The sequence below is a fragment of the Natrix helvetica genome (genome assembly GCF_964273705.1).
Source record: "Natrix helvetica genome assembly, chromosome: 1".
Classification (NCBI taxonomy): domain Eukaryota; kingdom Metazoa; phylum Chordata; class Lepidosauria; order Squamata; family Natricidae; genus Natrix; species Natrix helvetica.
Window position 1 is genome coordinate 127924063 of NC_138548.1, and position 16455 is coordinate 127940517.

At 39.8% G+C, this 16455-nt stretch overlaps 1 protein-coding gene across 1 annotated transcript in view; it reads left to right on the forward strand.

The window, feature by feature from the left end:
• The window catches only part of TMBIM1 (transmembrane BAX inhibitor motif containing 1), a 51551-nt gene extending 39006 nt beyond the window's left edge, over nt 1-12545 (forward strand). The window contains exons 3-12 of the mRNA XM_081936001.1: nt 2012-2079; nt 3012-3076; nt 3801-3854; nt 5691-5741; nt 5932-5971; nt 6667-6704; nt 8432-8519; nt 9323-9418; nt 10736-10789; nt 11973-12545. Coding sequence (XP_081792127.1) covers nt 2012-2079; nt 3012-3076; nt 3801-3854; nt 5691-5741; nt 5932-5971; nt 6667-6704; nt 8432-8519; nt 9323-9418; nt 10736-10789; nt 11973-12119 — 701 coding nt within the window. The 3' untranslated portion in view covers nt 12120-12545. The remainder of the gene's footprint in view (nt 1-2011; nt 2080-3011; nt 3077-3800; nt 3855-5690; nt 5742-5931; nt 5972-6666; nt 6705-8431; nt 8520-9322; nt 9419-10735; nt 10790-11972) is intronic.
• The last annotated feature ends 3910 nt before the right edge of the window (nt 12546-16455 follow it).

Sequence of the window (16455 nt, forward strand, 5' to 3'; positions counted from 1 at the left end):
ATGCTTAGTTTTTTCCTTCTTTCTCTCTTGATAATATGTGCGGTGTAATGAGTGGGGCAGTGGCAGAGGGAGAGAAGAGACAGAAGTGGAAGCTTCCATAATTGCAAGTTTTAAGAGCAGACAGGGTTAAAATTGGACACTCTGGTTTTATCCTTAAAAAACAACCATTTATACATGCAGTGAAGATATTGAAAGACACGAGACTGTCTGCATCCTATTCTAAAGTTTGCATTTTTAAAAAAGATTTAAAAAGAAAGTGTTTGGGAGAGTAAAGAAGGAAAGAAGAAGCACAGTATGGGGAGTATATATATAATATGTCTGAATATTTAATTTCATAATTTTAACCCAAATTATAGAGAATACATTATGTCATCTGCGGCTGTATCTGTTTCCTCTCCAATTACTTCTCCTTGCTTAAATTGCAATGACTTGCCTTATACAAACAAAGAATTAATCTCAATTTACTGATTCTTCTGCTTGTCTTGCAAAGCAGAGGCTGAACTCCAGCATAGAGGAAATGGGTTTGGTTAGGTCAGGGGTTGGCAACCTTAAACACTCAAAGAGCCACAAAGGTCCTAACTGGAGGCCCCCAGTTCAATTCTGGAGGCATCCCACTCCTCCTAGCGCAGGGTTGTCCAAACTTGGGAACTTTAAGACTTGTGGACTTCAACTCCCAGAATTCCCCAGCCAGCCATGCTGGCTGGGGAATTCTGGGAGTTGAAGTCCACAAGTCTTAAAGTTCCCAAGTTTGGACACCCCTGTCCTAGCGCAATGTCCTTTTTCCTCTACCTGTCCTAACCCAAAACCCTATCAATTGTAGAGTTGATTGGAAAACCCGCCCCTTTGCCATAGTCTCCTCCTGGTGCGCTGTGCTTCCCCCCCCCAAACCGGAAGCTTCTCTCAAAATTGTGGCGCGATTGGAATGTCTTACATCAATCTAAATATGACAACAGAGATTAGTTCATTCTTATCAACTTTTAATCACCCAGGTATAGTTTCAGTCAGACTGGTTAAAGCCTAGTGTTTACCACAGTATTCAATGTATTCTGACTGGTTTTAGCACTTTCTAAACATGAAACCATGAAGTAATAGTAATATATTTCAGCTTATTATGAGTAGGATCCAAGATTAATGTAAAATTAAATATGATACAATATGAGTTTATATTTAAAAGAGTTTGTATACAGGTAGTCCTTGATTTATCACAGGTTGCTTAGTGACCATATGAAGTTACAACAGACCCCTCCCAAACCAACTTGGGTCCAAGGTTCTGATGGCTGCCCACCATCACATGTCCATCTTTTGGGTATTCATCACCCAGCCTATGTTTTCAGGCATTTGTAGGTGCCATGGTCACATGACTTCATTTTACAACATTTTTGCCAAAAACTGTCCCCATAGTGAACAATTTCCGTTTACTGGGTAAAAAAAACATTGAAAAATCAGGCCTCTTTATGACTGTTACAGCTTACAACCAACATAGGCAAGCTCCATTATGGTTATAAGTTGAGGACTACCTGTAAAGATTTTGTCTTCTTTTGTGAAGAAAGAAAAATAAAAGTTTAGGTAAAAGTACCTAGCAATCGTTCCTAAGAACCAAAGGAATGATCCACTGAATGTATCTTGAAATAGAAATGCCTTTGAAAAGGAACTTTATGCAATTTGTGTGAAGAGAATTTATAAGGAAGAAGATTCTGCAGCTGCGAGCAATAACTTGGTGCTACCTAATCTTGTGATCCACGCGAAAGGAGCATGAGACAAATTAATCTGTCATGGACGTCAAGGAGCTGCTGTAGGCAGAGTGAAACGGTGTCCTTTGAATTATTACGAGCCTTTTATAGAAGTGGTTTTGTATATGTATCTATCTCTCTGTGTATATGGTATGCCAGTTTTCAAAAAGGCCCTATCACTTTAGGAGAGAAGACTTGCTGGCCTATTTTTCTTTTTCGTTTGAAGAATGGCATTAATATGCGAGGCCATGAAATCTTGTCTTTCTATGTCATTGATTCAGGAGGCGAGAGTGAGTTCCATGTGGCTGATTGGGATGATAAGAAAGTTAGGCACACTTTTATCCGCAAGGTAAGCTGAAAGCACCTGCCGTGCACTGATCTTGTTGAAAATTGCTTTTTTGAATGCTGCTTTTGCAAAACTCTGGGTTCACATTATGGCAATATACACACTTGTCCAGGGAAGATCAGTGTTTCAAATAGTCTTTGAATACAAGACCAAGATATCTCTACTTGCACTGGAAGATGAAAAACGGTGATCAACAGGAGGGATCTGTACTTGAAAGGTTTGGGAATAACTACTGGGAAGTGAAACAGGGTTGTTAATAAGAAACACTATTGTGCCAGTGTGCATTTGGGATTTTTTTCTTTTGGTTTTGGATAACTCACTTTCCTAAGTGCTTGCTCCAAAACCCAGGATTTCAAGGAGCAGCAGATGAACTATCCCTTTTAAAATATCTTGGGAGACAAAAGGCTATTTGAAACTGCATCCCTAGCTTTTCGTTTGGATGAACAATGATAGATGATAGCCATATAGATTTACCTGCCTCTTAGACAGGAGTAGTCAATCTGCCATTCTCCACGTTCAGGCCTACAACAAATACAATCCCATGCTGTTGTCATAGGACTTATAGCATCTAAATTCCAAAAGACACCAAATCATTTTTCCAGGATAAGAGACAAGGATAAGAAAACGATGGTTTTCAGCCCAAAGAATTTGTAGCCAATAATGTTTATATAAAAAGGAGTGGTTGCAGCAAGCCAAATTCTCTTTTTCCATGCTGTTTTTATATACATTCAAAGCATATGCACCAAAGACAAATTCCTTGTGTGTCCAATCACATTTGACCAATAAAGAATTCTATTCTATTCTATTCTATGTTAGCATAACATTGCACATAGTTCTAAGGAGGTCCTTCAATTATAGTGGTATAACTGAAAGGCTTTTTGACTATTTGAAACAATCCATTCTTACACAGATGCACTTTATCTGTTGATTCTCAGGTTTATAGCATTATCTCCGTGCAGTTGCTTTTGACAGTAGGCATCATTGCAATCTTCACCTTCGTGTAAGTATTTCTGAGATCAGTTCTGCTTTTCTCTGGCTGTGAAAGTCTGTCAACTATCATGCCGCATCCTGCTACAAACCATGATTGAATGGAGGCATGTTTAGCGAGAATAGAAACACCGGATACATGTGCATTTGTGTGCAAGGAGGAGACAACTGGGTTGTTGCAGGGCCACCTCTGATGTTTGTCCAAAAGGTTTTTCACCCCCAGGGTATCAGGTCACATTAGGTGGCAGCTGTGGTTTCCCAGTGCTTTGTTCTTCTTTTTATTTTATAGGACACATCCGGACTCACAGATTAGTAACTGGGTGGGCTCTTCTGCTATCATTCTCATCATTTGGCACCAACTTCTCCCATGTCATGGCACCTTTGTGCAGTGCATAACTTGCATACCTGCTTGTGGTGCGCTTGGCCAAGTTGTGTCTGCTTTCAGCACTTACTAAAATATATTCTGTGTTTAAATGCGGCTTCTGGCTGAATTTTGACCAGTGTCAGTTTGTTTCTGAAATTTTTATGATAACATGGGAAACTTACTGTAGGTTTGGGGTTTGGGTTGTTGTTGTTTTAAACTGGGAGAAAGAGATTGGAAAAAATCTCTATTTGGAAAACAATCAGATATTCTTAGAATACCTGAATGGAGAGGGGAACAAAATATTCTTTGTTTAAATCATATCTAATGTAAACACTGGTAACTTATTTTCTATGTGATTTTTCAATCTTCACAGCGAACCTGTGTCACTTTTTGTGAGGCGTAATATTGCTGTGTACTATGCATCCTAGTAAGTACCATTTTTAAAAAATCTTATACGCTTAGATGATTTGTTCTATGCTTCATAACTTTATAGCAGAATTGGGAAGCCCGTACTCTATAAAGGTTTTGCAATCTCAACTCCCAGCATTTGTGCCCATTGCCTATTCTGGAAAAAACCTATGACAAACTTACAGCTTAGCAACATTTAGTGGGCTAGAGCTTTATACAATTTACCTGAACATTGGCTTAAGTTATATTATGTAAGTTCCCTTTGCACAGAGCATGACTATAGTGACGCATTCAGCTGCCAAGGCTCTTGGTAGATATGAATGGATGTGTTCTACCATGTACACCTCATGGGAAGCTGGTTACTTCATGCCGGAAATCTTTGCCGTACTCTATAATTTTCTTGTTATACTTTCAAGGCAACCTTGACTCCTGGTGACTACCTGAACAAGTCCATGAAATTGCCTTGGCAACATTTTTCACAAGTAGCATGCTATTGCATTCTTCCCCTAGCTGAGAGTGATGGCTCAAAGTCACCCCACTGGCTTTTTCCTAAGACAGGACTAGAACTGATAGCATCCCAGCTTCTAGCCTTTAACCACTGCGCTCAGGCACTGAGATAAGGATAAAGTTAACACTGAATTTATCCTAGGAAAAGGACATTATGTTAGGGATGATTCTTTATGCAAATGTATGAGACTTTTTCTATCAAAGACAAATACGTCGCACACAAAAAGAGTTTCAGAAACTTTATATAATCATAAACCATGTTGCAAATTTTTAACTGTAGTTTGATTAAAAAAACTAAATTTGTGTAGTCCTAGAGCTATTAGTATCTTCTGAAGCTTGGTGTTTAGGTTAACTGCTAGTAGTAGCTGTCCTCATGGAAGCTAACCAAGAAAACTATCTGCTGCTTTGACCTTAGAGGCAAAGTAGAATTTATCCTGCTTCTTCTATCAGATGATGTGACTGAAAGATTTTCTACCCCTTTTTGATATCTGGGAAGAGCTGGTGAAAACTGGATGAAACTAAATATGGGACTCGGTCATGACCTCAGGTTGGATAAAGATACAGAATAGAGAATACCAGAATGGAAGGAGGTTTTCTAGTCCCAACATCCTGCCCATGTAGGAGACCCTGACAAATGACTAGCTAGTCTTTTCTTAAAAACCTCCAACCCACAACGTCTGGAGGCAACCCTTCCACTGATAGTTCTTGCTGTCAAATTTCTCCTCCGTTCAAGGTTGGCTCTTTCTTTGATAAGTTTCCATCCATTACTTTTTGTCCTGCTCTCAGGTGCTTTGGAAAATAGGTAGTCGTCTTTATGACAACCTCTTAAATATTGGAAGACTGTTATCATGTCACTCCTAGTCCTCTTTGACAAACTAGACTAGGGATGTCAAACTCACGGGCCGGATGCATCACACACTTGTAACGCCCACTTAGCGAAGGGGGGGAAAGTCACAATACGTCACGTGATGACAACGTGACACCACGAGTTTGACACCCCTGGACTAGACCTATCCAGTTCCTGTAGCCATCCACTTGACTCTGTGCTATAGCCTGTCACCCCCAAGTGATGGGATAAAAGCTAACATAAATAAAATATTTGCAGTGAGGCCAAACTCTGCTGAGACATACAGGATGCAAAGAAAAGCACAGAGCACTTCTTGATGTTGAAGATGTGAGGCAAAGTGCTCTCAAGTCCCCTGATAATACCACGGTGTAGAAGACTTGCAGAATGATTGTCCCCGGGCTGGGCTTTGTCATATTATAGCCATTGTGTTTTTGCAATAGAGTGTCAAGCTCTTGCCCAGGATGTATCGAAAATAATATAATGCTTGTTTTGTTTTCCCAGTGCTGTTTTCGTGGTCACTTACCTGGTGCTGGTGTGTTGTGAGGGCCCACGGTGAGTTAATGATAGATATATTGGCATTTTGATTTGAGTGTGAATCAATTCACTTTACTTGATTTATGTTCATTGATCAATACTTTTTGACATAGATGGACATCTAAGAGCAGAAATCGTAACATACGTCTTGTATCCCCTTGAAATAACCCTATTGCTGAACTGATCTGGTTTTGTTGATTTCTTGCAGGAGACGTTTTCCATGGAACCTCATCCTTCTGTTTGTCTTTGTAAGTGAATGCTTTTGTTGTGAATTTTGGCTGGAATTACATGAATTTCCCTTTGGTAGGATGGTTGGATTTTAAAAATGTTTCATTACTATAGTAAGTCTTCGTTTTGCCCTCTTTCTGAAATATTGCACTGTGCTTTTCAGTTTCCCATGTATCCTTTCAAAAGTGCAAATAAGGCCAAATTGAGAGGTTCAAAGTTGAAATCAAGGACTATAGTATTAGGGCACAGACCCAGCCATGGCTTGAAAGTAGAATGAGATGGATATTTAGGGTGAGGCATTTTTGACACTGAAATGGGCAGCAGTAAAACTAAGTACTATGGAATAAAAAGGTCATAGAAATATTGGTTTGGGGGAGGGGGAGAATCAGAGGTTGCTAATGGTAATAAAATTCAAGGATAAAACAAATTTACCCTAAAACCAAAGAAAAATCCATAATATGAAATACATACTGAAAAATAGTAGCCATCAAGTCAAGAATTGCATCAAGATAGTAGTCAGCGCAGACAACCAGTATCATCTTGGATAAAGAGACGTTTTCCTGCATGTACAGACAAAGGGAGACATTTAGCCTGCCATTTGAAACCTGATGTTTATAAATCAAACATAGATAGTGGAAGCCAAGATTATTGGTGTATCTGTGTGCATGGGGACCAGCTGATCATCGATTTTCTTTTTCTTCTTATTCTCCCTTAGACATTAGCGATGGGATTCATGACAGGCACCATTGCTAGGTAAAGTACAATAGTAGTCTATGCTTATTCTGCTTCTGTCTGCTTAGTTAATCTTGGTTTCTGTCTAAACATTTTGAACATATAGTTTGTGAAAGGCTATCCAATACTTCTATGAAGAAAACAAACCTCAGTTCTGGGTACCCATTTAACCAACATCTTTGTTATAATTGTATTCAACAGTTCCTAGCAATTCAATTTTTAGAAAATAACTTCACTAAACAGATGCTTAAAGGGAGAATTGTAGATAAAATGATGCTATATAGGGAAGTTCCATTTCCGTAACAGCTCTTCCCTCATTTGTATCTCTTGGTTGATAGGGAGATGATACGCACACTGTTACTACTGTGTTCACTTCTATTTTATCCAAAACATTTGGGTCTGTCTTCAGATCTGGAAAAAAAGTGAAGAAAAATCACCCTCCTGATCTGAGATGCTGCAAATCCTGAAGCTCTGAAGCAAGCTTCTTTCTTCTCTTTAGAGAAGAAAGGAAATAAGCAAGCGATTAGCCATCCACTCACTGATGACTCAAACTGGCTAGTAATGTTAAAAGCAACAAAGAACCAAATAATTACAATCCAGGGAGGAAAAAGAACATGGGGAAAAAAGAACATGTGTACATCTGTAGTGTTGAGGTCAACATTCATTTCACAATTTATGTAACATTCTGGGCCCGTGGGTGGAGGAAGAGACAGGCCTCATCAGCAAGGTTGCACCATTTAGATCTGAGGGGGAATACTGTTCTGCACGATAAAGAAAGCATACTTTGTAAATCCTATCACAGTGTTGGTGAACCTTTTCAGCACCAAGTGCAAAAATGGGAGAGTGGTGGTGGGGATGACGCCGGAAACCGGAAAAGCAGCTCCCTAGCTCACACACGTGGGAGTGCCAGTAACCAGAAGAGCAGTTTCCCGGCATGCATGTATGTGCTGGGAAGCCAAGTTTCTGGTGCTCATGAGTATGCAAAGATCAGCTGGCTGGCGCACATGCATGCTCTGGAAACCAAAAGCTAATCTTCCCGGCACACACATGCATGCCGGGAAACTGCTCTTCCTGTTACTGGCACTCACGTGCGCATGAAGACTAGCTGGCCGCCGTGCATGTGCATGCCGGAACCTGGAAGTTGCCTGGAGAGATGGCTCTGCATGCCACTTCTGGCGCACATGCCATAAGTTTGCTATCATGGTCCTATCAGATGGTACTGTTTAACAAATGGGACCTAGAGCAGGCCGATCCCATCTAATTTTGTTAAGCGGAGACAATTGGCGATAGATCCTTAAATCCTGGTTCTGTGCCAGATCTGGTAGATGACAATCAGCACCTTGATTTTCAACTGAACGTCTCAAAAGTAATCATTGCAGTTCACAGAGAATTGTTATTTTGTGAACCTACTCTACTACTGCATTCTGGATTTGTGTAGTTTTTAAGTGGTCTTCAAGGGCAGCCCCACATAGTGTATTGCAGTAATCCAAGCAAGAGGTCACTAAGGAATTCTAGCAAAGAAGCTCTATTCTCAAATTGAATTGCCTATTTCATATTCCACCATGCATATTTAATCAGAATCAGGATATAGGTGAAAGAATCTCAGGTACCCCAAATTGTGTATGAACTCGAACAGACAACTTTGGCTAAAGTGCCGTTTTATTACTATATAGTTCCTCCATATCTAAGAAAACAACCACTGAAATTATCATGTGATGAAATTATTTTGTTTGACTTTTTCTTTGCAGCATGTACTCTACCAAGGCTGTTCTAATTTCTCTGATCATTACAGCGATTGTGGCTATAATTGTTACCATCTTCTGTTTCCAGACAAAGGTGAGAAATGTCTTTCTCTGAGGCGATATCAGCATGGTTTGATGATACATAGATTGGATTCCTCCACTGTTGACCCAAAAAGTTTCTTGCCTCTTTTTGATAAGTGAAAGTTGAAAATCTGTGCCTTGGATGGGCTGTATTGTGTTTAAGCTGAAAAGGGTCATTTGGATCTTAAAATTTGGCTGATTCAAAGTCAGAACCTTTCTGCTGGAGATGAAAGCTCAAAATGGCTCAGATTCAAGGATTTCTTACACTTCCATAGAATGACTATGCAAAAAGGCAACTGTCTTCTAATTCACAAGATACATTAAATATAACTCAATGAAGTTCCTTCGCCATTAGGAAGGGCATACGGTCAGTCACAGCAATGCAGAAATAATGAGAACACTTTCTAATACATTTTTTCAATGTTTATCACAATCATAATCTTCTCAGTTTAAAATCATACTTAGTAGGCATGGTAAAATATGTATGAAGTATTTATTGTATTGTGTATTTTTTTTTAAAAAAGAATTCCCATTACTTCAGGTTCTTGCATAGTTTCAATGTTTCTTTGAAAATTATTGATTGCATAATGTACATGAGAACAAAATCTTAAAAATCTTCCTCCTACACACTTTGCATTTTGTATACCATATCAGTAGGGTGTTAATGTGTCTATGCAAAATATGCTTGGGCACTTTTTACATAATGGAGTGGTGAAACTTAAGGAGTTTCCTACAAGGGACACTAATACTCTGTGCACAAAAGGTGACCTGCTATCTGGCAACTTCTCCCAAACCATGTCTTGTTTTCATTGGCAGGTGGATTTCACATCCTGCGCTGGTTTGTTCTGTGTGCTGGGCATTGTTGTCATGGTGACTGGAATTATCACAGCCATAGTCCTGTCCTTCAAATACGTAAGACATTATTAGAAATCTAATAGGTTTGTGGTCAATGGTCATTTTAGATCAGGGGTGTCAAACTCAATTTCATTGAGGGACGCATTAGGGTTGTGTTTGACCTTGGGAGGGCGGGTGGACGTCAGAGGTGGTATTCAGCGGGTTCTGATCCATTCGGGAGAACGGGTAGCAGAAATTTTGAGTAGTTCAGAGAACCGGTAAATACCACCTCTGACTGCACCCCCCCCCCCCATCTATTCTCTGCCTCCCGAGTCCCAGCTGATCAGGAGAGAATGGGGATTTTGCAGTAACCTTCCCCTGCCACACCCACCAAGCCATGCCATGCCCACCAAGCCACGCCCATAGAACAGAGTAAAAAAAATTGAATTCCACCACTGGTGGGTGTGGCCAGGGTGGGCCTGCGGGCCTTGAATTTGACATCTTTTTTTTAGATGTATGACTTTGAATAATGTTATTGCCTTTTGAAGGGTATTCCTGTCCTGGAATCTCTCCTAGAACAAGGATACTATAGTGGTTAACATGTCGCTTCTGAACTGGGATCCAGTTTCCAAGTTCATTTATCCCATTTTCAACAGCACAGTCTAACCACTATGATTCTCCCACAGTATGGAGATCAAAACAACACAATCTTATGACAGCTTATAAAGATTAATAAATAAACAGAAGCATATACTATTTCCTACAGCAAAGAGAAGCAGAGATGGTTAAAATGACTTTTTTTATCCAAAGAAGAAAATATATTTAATTTTGTTTCTATTTGGAAATTGCTTCTGGATTTTATGCTTGCACTGGGGGGAAAAAAGAAACTTTGATTTTGTATCTGCTGTTTAGATAGGTCTGTTGCTATAGAAATGGCTAGTGTACATTGTTGTGTAAAAGTAAAAAGTTGAGGTTGTAATGTTACCTTCTACTATGCTAAAGAGAGTTGGAAGTCGGTGTCTTTTTCTTTCTTTTTTCCTCTTTACACGATGTTTTCTTCTTTTTCTCTTCCCTTCAGTTTTCTATTACATTTTAAAATTTCTCTTTGTATTTTATGCTTTGGTAAACTAATAAAAATGTATTATAAAAAACCAGCAATCTTTGTATCCACTGCTCTAAGAGAGCACTCTTAAGAGCGAACATGGAGACAGGATCTATTGTTGAGTAATTAATAGCCTTAAACTTTTGTCTCTGAAAATGAGTGATGAGTTTGATAATAGTTTCCTTCTTCTGTTATTTGTGCTGTACTCTGGAAAAATCTGTTGTTACAATTAATTCAATTCAAACCACTAAATACATGTAGATCACATTCATTTTTTCTTCTTCTTCTTATAGGTTCCTTGGCTCCATATGCTCTATGCCTCTATTGGTGCAATCGCCTTCACCTTGGTTAGTAGGAACTTGCCTTCTGTTGACTTAGTTACCCATCAGTGGTGGGTTGCAGGAGGTACCCCCCGATACGCGCGTACCAGTGCCTGCTAGAAGCAGCAGCCACCATAGCGGAACGGTGCTTTGGAGGGCCTGCCCGCCTGCCCTCATTCCTTACCTGTATTTGAAAGAAATGGGCCATTTGCGCATGCACATGCAGCGTACAGCGTCTGCGTGACACTCCGCCAAGCAGCTGGAGTGTCGCAGGCAGTGGGTGCCCATGCGTATGCAGCGCACGTGTCCGTGGTGCACGCCCAGCTCCCGTTGAAGCGCAGCGATTGCAACGGGAGCCAAAACCCACTACTGTTACCCATCCTCTGTCACACAAGATAAAAATTAAGCAAAATATGTGCAAAACTAGAATTATAATTACAATCATAATGCTGTCCTCTCTTGAAGGTATATTTTTTTCCTTGGTTCCATGGGTGCAGCAGTAGAGAAATGAGATTCCTTTTATGAAGTTGATAGATTATTTCTGTAAAGACTGTGTGCTTGCTAATATTTAGAGGGGTGCTAATTAATATCTGGAAAAGGAGACAGGGATTTTGAATAATGGAATGAATCAATATGCTGTGATTACAAATAGAAGTGGAATAATTTTCTTTTATTACTCTTTGCTGCATCTACTCTTTGCTGTGTAGATTAAATCCAAGTGCCGGAATAATAAATTCTGGGCTTATTTTTACATGATTCTATTTTTGGCTTCAGAATTATACTATTCCCAAGTGTCTTTTGAAAATATTTTTACCCAGTTGTAACTTTCCTGTTGTCTTTAAAGGAATTCATACTTGTTTTGTTTCAATTAAATTTTGTTCGTTTGTTTTGAGCATTTTGTAAAAAACTTCCATTTGAAATTTGGAGGAATGGGAGGGGGGTGTGCAGAAGGGAAATGGCTCTTCTTTAAAATTGAATGGAAGAAAATGTGGAGAGAGAGAAGAACATTTGAAAACTCTTGGATAGATTTAGACATCTGCTCATGCTATCATGCATCCTTTCTGCTTTTGACCTACAGATATTGGGGGGGGGGAGTGTTGTTTCCTTCTTTCATGATGCAGCTCTTGACAAGGAGGATGGTTTTTTTGTTGTTGTTGTTGAATAATTTGTTGCCCCTTATAACTAACTGCTACCTTGTGGCTTTTTACAGTTTCTTGCCTATGACACTCAACTGGTTTTGGGCAACAGGAAGCACACCATCAGCCCCGAGGAGTACGTCTATGGAGCCCTCAAGATCTACACAGACATTGTTTATATCTTCACCTTCCTCTTGCAGATTGTGGGCAGTAGAGATTAGATGGATGAAACTATTTAAGACTTTTGACAATCTTCCCCAGAGATCAGGAAGTAACACCTTTCTGGCTCTAATGTACTGTTATGTGCTTGCATCCAGTCCATGTATAAATGCCAAGAAAGGATTCACAGAGTGGACCCAGAAACATAATGGGGAACCATATATTGTATTCAGTGAGATATGGATCTTAATCTTTTTGTTTTGCTTCTGCATTTCCACATGTGGCATACCCTCCTTTAACTTGTGCCCTGGAATAATGAATGTAGTATGTATTGCCACTCTGATATGATGTATTGCAGTCTTTCAACTTACCCATTTATTTGTATTTTTGTCAGCCTTTAAGGTGCAGACGATTCTTCTAATTAAACAAAAAACCTATTGTTACAAGGTTCTATTACATAAGTGCAAATAAAAAGATATATTTTTGAATTAGGCTTTCATGTATTTATGTAAGGAATCATCTGAATTATCTGAAGGAGAGGTTTATTTGCCTTGCCTTGAAGGAGGAATTTACTGTGTGATTGGAAACCAATAACCAAGCTTATTGAAGTCCTTATTCAGAGTTTCAGTTGCATTCAAGACACAATGAGTATAGCCACTCCTTTGTCAGCTTATATGGCAACATTAAGAACTGAAGGAATTGGAACAAGCAGACATAGCCCAATGTCTTTTAGGCAGATTTAAATTTTTGCTAAGGCATATTCCTGATTACCTATGGTTTTAGCTTTGTTTAGTGCTGAGCATAATTCTTAACTATGGGTCCTTTTTTTACTAGAAAAACCTATTTTGGCTAAATTTCCTCCCCCGCCCCCCACCTTTCTCTCCTTCCTTCCTTCCTTCCTTCCCTTTCTTCTTCATTGTTCGATATGGTGCTTGCTATCAATTTCTAGAGTCATCTGGCAGGGTTCTCAGTCTACTTGTCTCACCTTGATTAGCAATGTGGATTGTAACCCAAATAAATAAGGATGTAGGCAAACAGTATCATCATGCAAAGAGATGGGCTATTCAGGAGATGGTTCCAACAGTCCTCCAAAATCTGGAACTAACATTAGTAACTGGATTTTAAGAGAGACATCTAGAATGATTCTCACTGGGATGCATATCATAATCATAAATGTGTGGTATGTCATTTTCTCAAACAATAGGACAACTTGCAAGTTTCCACTAAATGCTAAGATTAGTAGAAGACACAGTATTTTTGTTGCAGTTAGATTTTTGGGCTACATCAAAAGGTTTTCTGACCAGCAGATTACTGCATCAAGTTTTGACTTTTTGCCTTTAGATAAATCTTTGAAAATGTAGAGGGATAAGTGTGGAATAAAAAGCAAGGGCAATGGAGAACAAAACCCAAAGTCTTTAATTTAATAATTGTTTCAGTTTGTAGGTTGATTAGAGGATTTAAGCACACGCAATATAATTCTTTTAACTTGACAATTTACCATCGGCTATGTTAAATTTGTATTAAATCCATTTTGCTAAGCAACACATTTACTTTTTTTATCCTTTCCACTTCATCCCTACCTAACTTGGCTTTTAAGATGTTTAAACTGGAATTTGGATGATTGAGATTTGGACTACGGTACTTCATAACCATGAGCTCACTGAGGGGCCCAGTCATTATGCCTGGCCCAAAAAGCTTCAGATCTGAAGAAAACCCTACCAATACAATAAGAAGAAGCTGGAGTCTAGCTAACTTCTTCCTATATGCTGTATGCTATAGTATACAGCAGTGGTTCCCAAAGTGGGCGGTACCACCCACTGGGGGGGGATGACTTGGGGGGGCGCTATGAGGCAAGGGGAAGCGGCAGGGGGGCGCTAAGAGGCAATTGAGGTGGCAGAGGAGTGCTGGAGGTGTTCTGCTGTACTGTGGTCCCAACTCACCTAGCTTAGCGCGCAGGCGCAGAAGGGAATGCAATGGGACCAAAAGCGAGAGCCCTTCCCTGCGCGGCTTGTGCGGAGGTGGCAGCTCAGTCTCGCCTTACCAGGAAATGGCGACGCTGCGCCTTTGGGAAGGCTTGGGTCTCGTGCGCGCCTTCAGTGGGTGGAAGGGCTGGGTTCTTCTTTATCGTGTGATACGGCAGTTAAAACTGCTCTTCCAACTGCGGCGGGGCGTGAACCCCTAAACGTAGCGATGGAGTTGTCTTCCCTGCTTCTCGCCGGCTTTGCCACCTTCCTTCTCCGTGGCCCGCTGTTATTTAATGAATGGGCGTGTGGGTGAACAGCTTCACAAGAGCCAAAGGTCCTGTCCCATCCAACATGAGCGCACGGAGACCCTTGGCTGGTCTGTCATGCTGTGTAGAAACTGAGCTGCTGCCTCTGTAAAAAATTGCATGGGAAGCTGAAATTTTGGAATGTGATTCTAAGAGGAAGAGCGTCTACTCCACTTGAACTACTTTCATATGTAAGTAAGGATTGAACAGCGTACAAAATAGGTTGTGGATTGTAATCCTTTCATGCTGGGTCAGGGCGTGATTTTGCAACTACTTCATAGATGCACGTTTTTTTCTATAGTATTAGTATTGTTAATAGGATTCTTTTTAAAATCATCTGGATTAATAAACAATCTTAATCTTGCCCACTGCTGGAAATACTCCAGAAAATGTATTTTAAATTAGTAATAATTTTTATAGCATTAGCTGGCTGGCTGATCTGCTGAAAGAGGGAGGCACGTTTTGTTCAGAATAGTTTGTGGAATTGAGACAAGTGGTTCTCAAGCATTGACACACCTAATAAAAGTAGCTTACAGTGCAGTTTAACATCATGTCCTGACTACATCCTTGTGTTTCCCCCCAAAATGAATTGTCATTGCCCTGATCTCATTCCCAGTAATGAGTGAAATATCTTTAATCATTAGTTGTACTAGCTATTAAGTGGCATTTCTCCTCCTTTCCTATTGACTTTGCTTGTCAGAAAGTCACAAAAGTGATCAACATGACCCCGGGACACTGCAACCATCATAAATATGAGTAAGTTGCCAAGTGTCTTGAATTTTCATCACATGGGCATGGGAACGGTTATAAGTGTGAAAAACAGTCATAACTCAATTCTTTCAGTGCCATTGTAACTTCATACTGTCATTAAACTAATAGTTGTAAGATAAGGGCCACCTGTATTTCACAAATTGCTAGGGAAGATACAAACTTGCTCTCTTCCTGCCTACATTCCAAACTCTGCTATCTCTTTGCTCTCTGAAAAGCCTTTTTCCTCCTGCTGCAGACTACAGGTAGTCCTCAGATTATGACTATAATTGAGCCCAAAATTTCTTTTGTTAAGTGAATTTTGCCCTATTTTATTATCTTTCTTGCCACTTGTTAAATGAATCACTGCACTTGTTACTAACGTTGTTAAGTGAATCTGGCTTCTCCATTGACTGCCTTGTCAGAAGGTTGCAAAAGATGATCATATGACCTCGGGACACTGCAGCCATCATAAATACAGTATGAGTCAGTTGCCAAGCATCCAAATTTTGATCTTACGACCATGGGGATACTACAATGGTCATAACTGTCAAAAATGGTCATGTTACTTTTTCAATACCTTTTCAATGATGAAGATTTTGATCATTTGCTGCTTCATACAGACGTTCGTTGGCTATCAAAAGGCAACTGTGTGAGATGCTTTTACAATCTTTTTGACACTGTTGTGGAGTTTTTTGAAGACAAGAATGCCTTGCTCAGTGGTGAACTCAAAGAGATCAGGGATGACATTGCTTATTTATCAGAACTATTTGCAAAGTTCAATGAAGTGAATTTGCAGTTGCAAGAAAATTAGGTCAATTCTTATTAAGGCCAAATCTGTCATCTCTACGTTTATTTCAAAGTTAACTCTATTCAAGCGCAATATAGGCCGTCGCGAGCTATACCAATTTCCGAGCTTGCCTGAGCTAAAAGAGAAAGGTGGGATACAAGATGATGATCTTCAAGTTTTTTGTGACCATTTGGATATGCTGCATAAAGATATGTATGAGCGATATCAGGATCTTCTTTTGATGGAAATTCCAGATTGGGTGATAAATCCATTTTCAGATACTGAGGAAGATGGGGTAGTAGAGGAACAACTCATAGAGCTGTAAAATGACATTGAGCTGAAGCCAAAGTTTAAGAAATCGTACCAAGAGTTTTGGTTACAGAAAGAAAATTCTGATCGCTATCCTGCACTATGGACAGTGGTTAAGAAGCTCCTTGTTGCATTTCCAACATCATATTTGGTGGAATGTGGCTTCAGTGTGGTCATCCAACTTCTCTCCAAGCAAAGAAATCGACTCCAGATTACTGAACGTGGTGATTCCTGCTAAGTGACTTAAAACCAGACATTGGGAAACTGGTATCACTTCATCAAG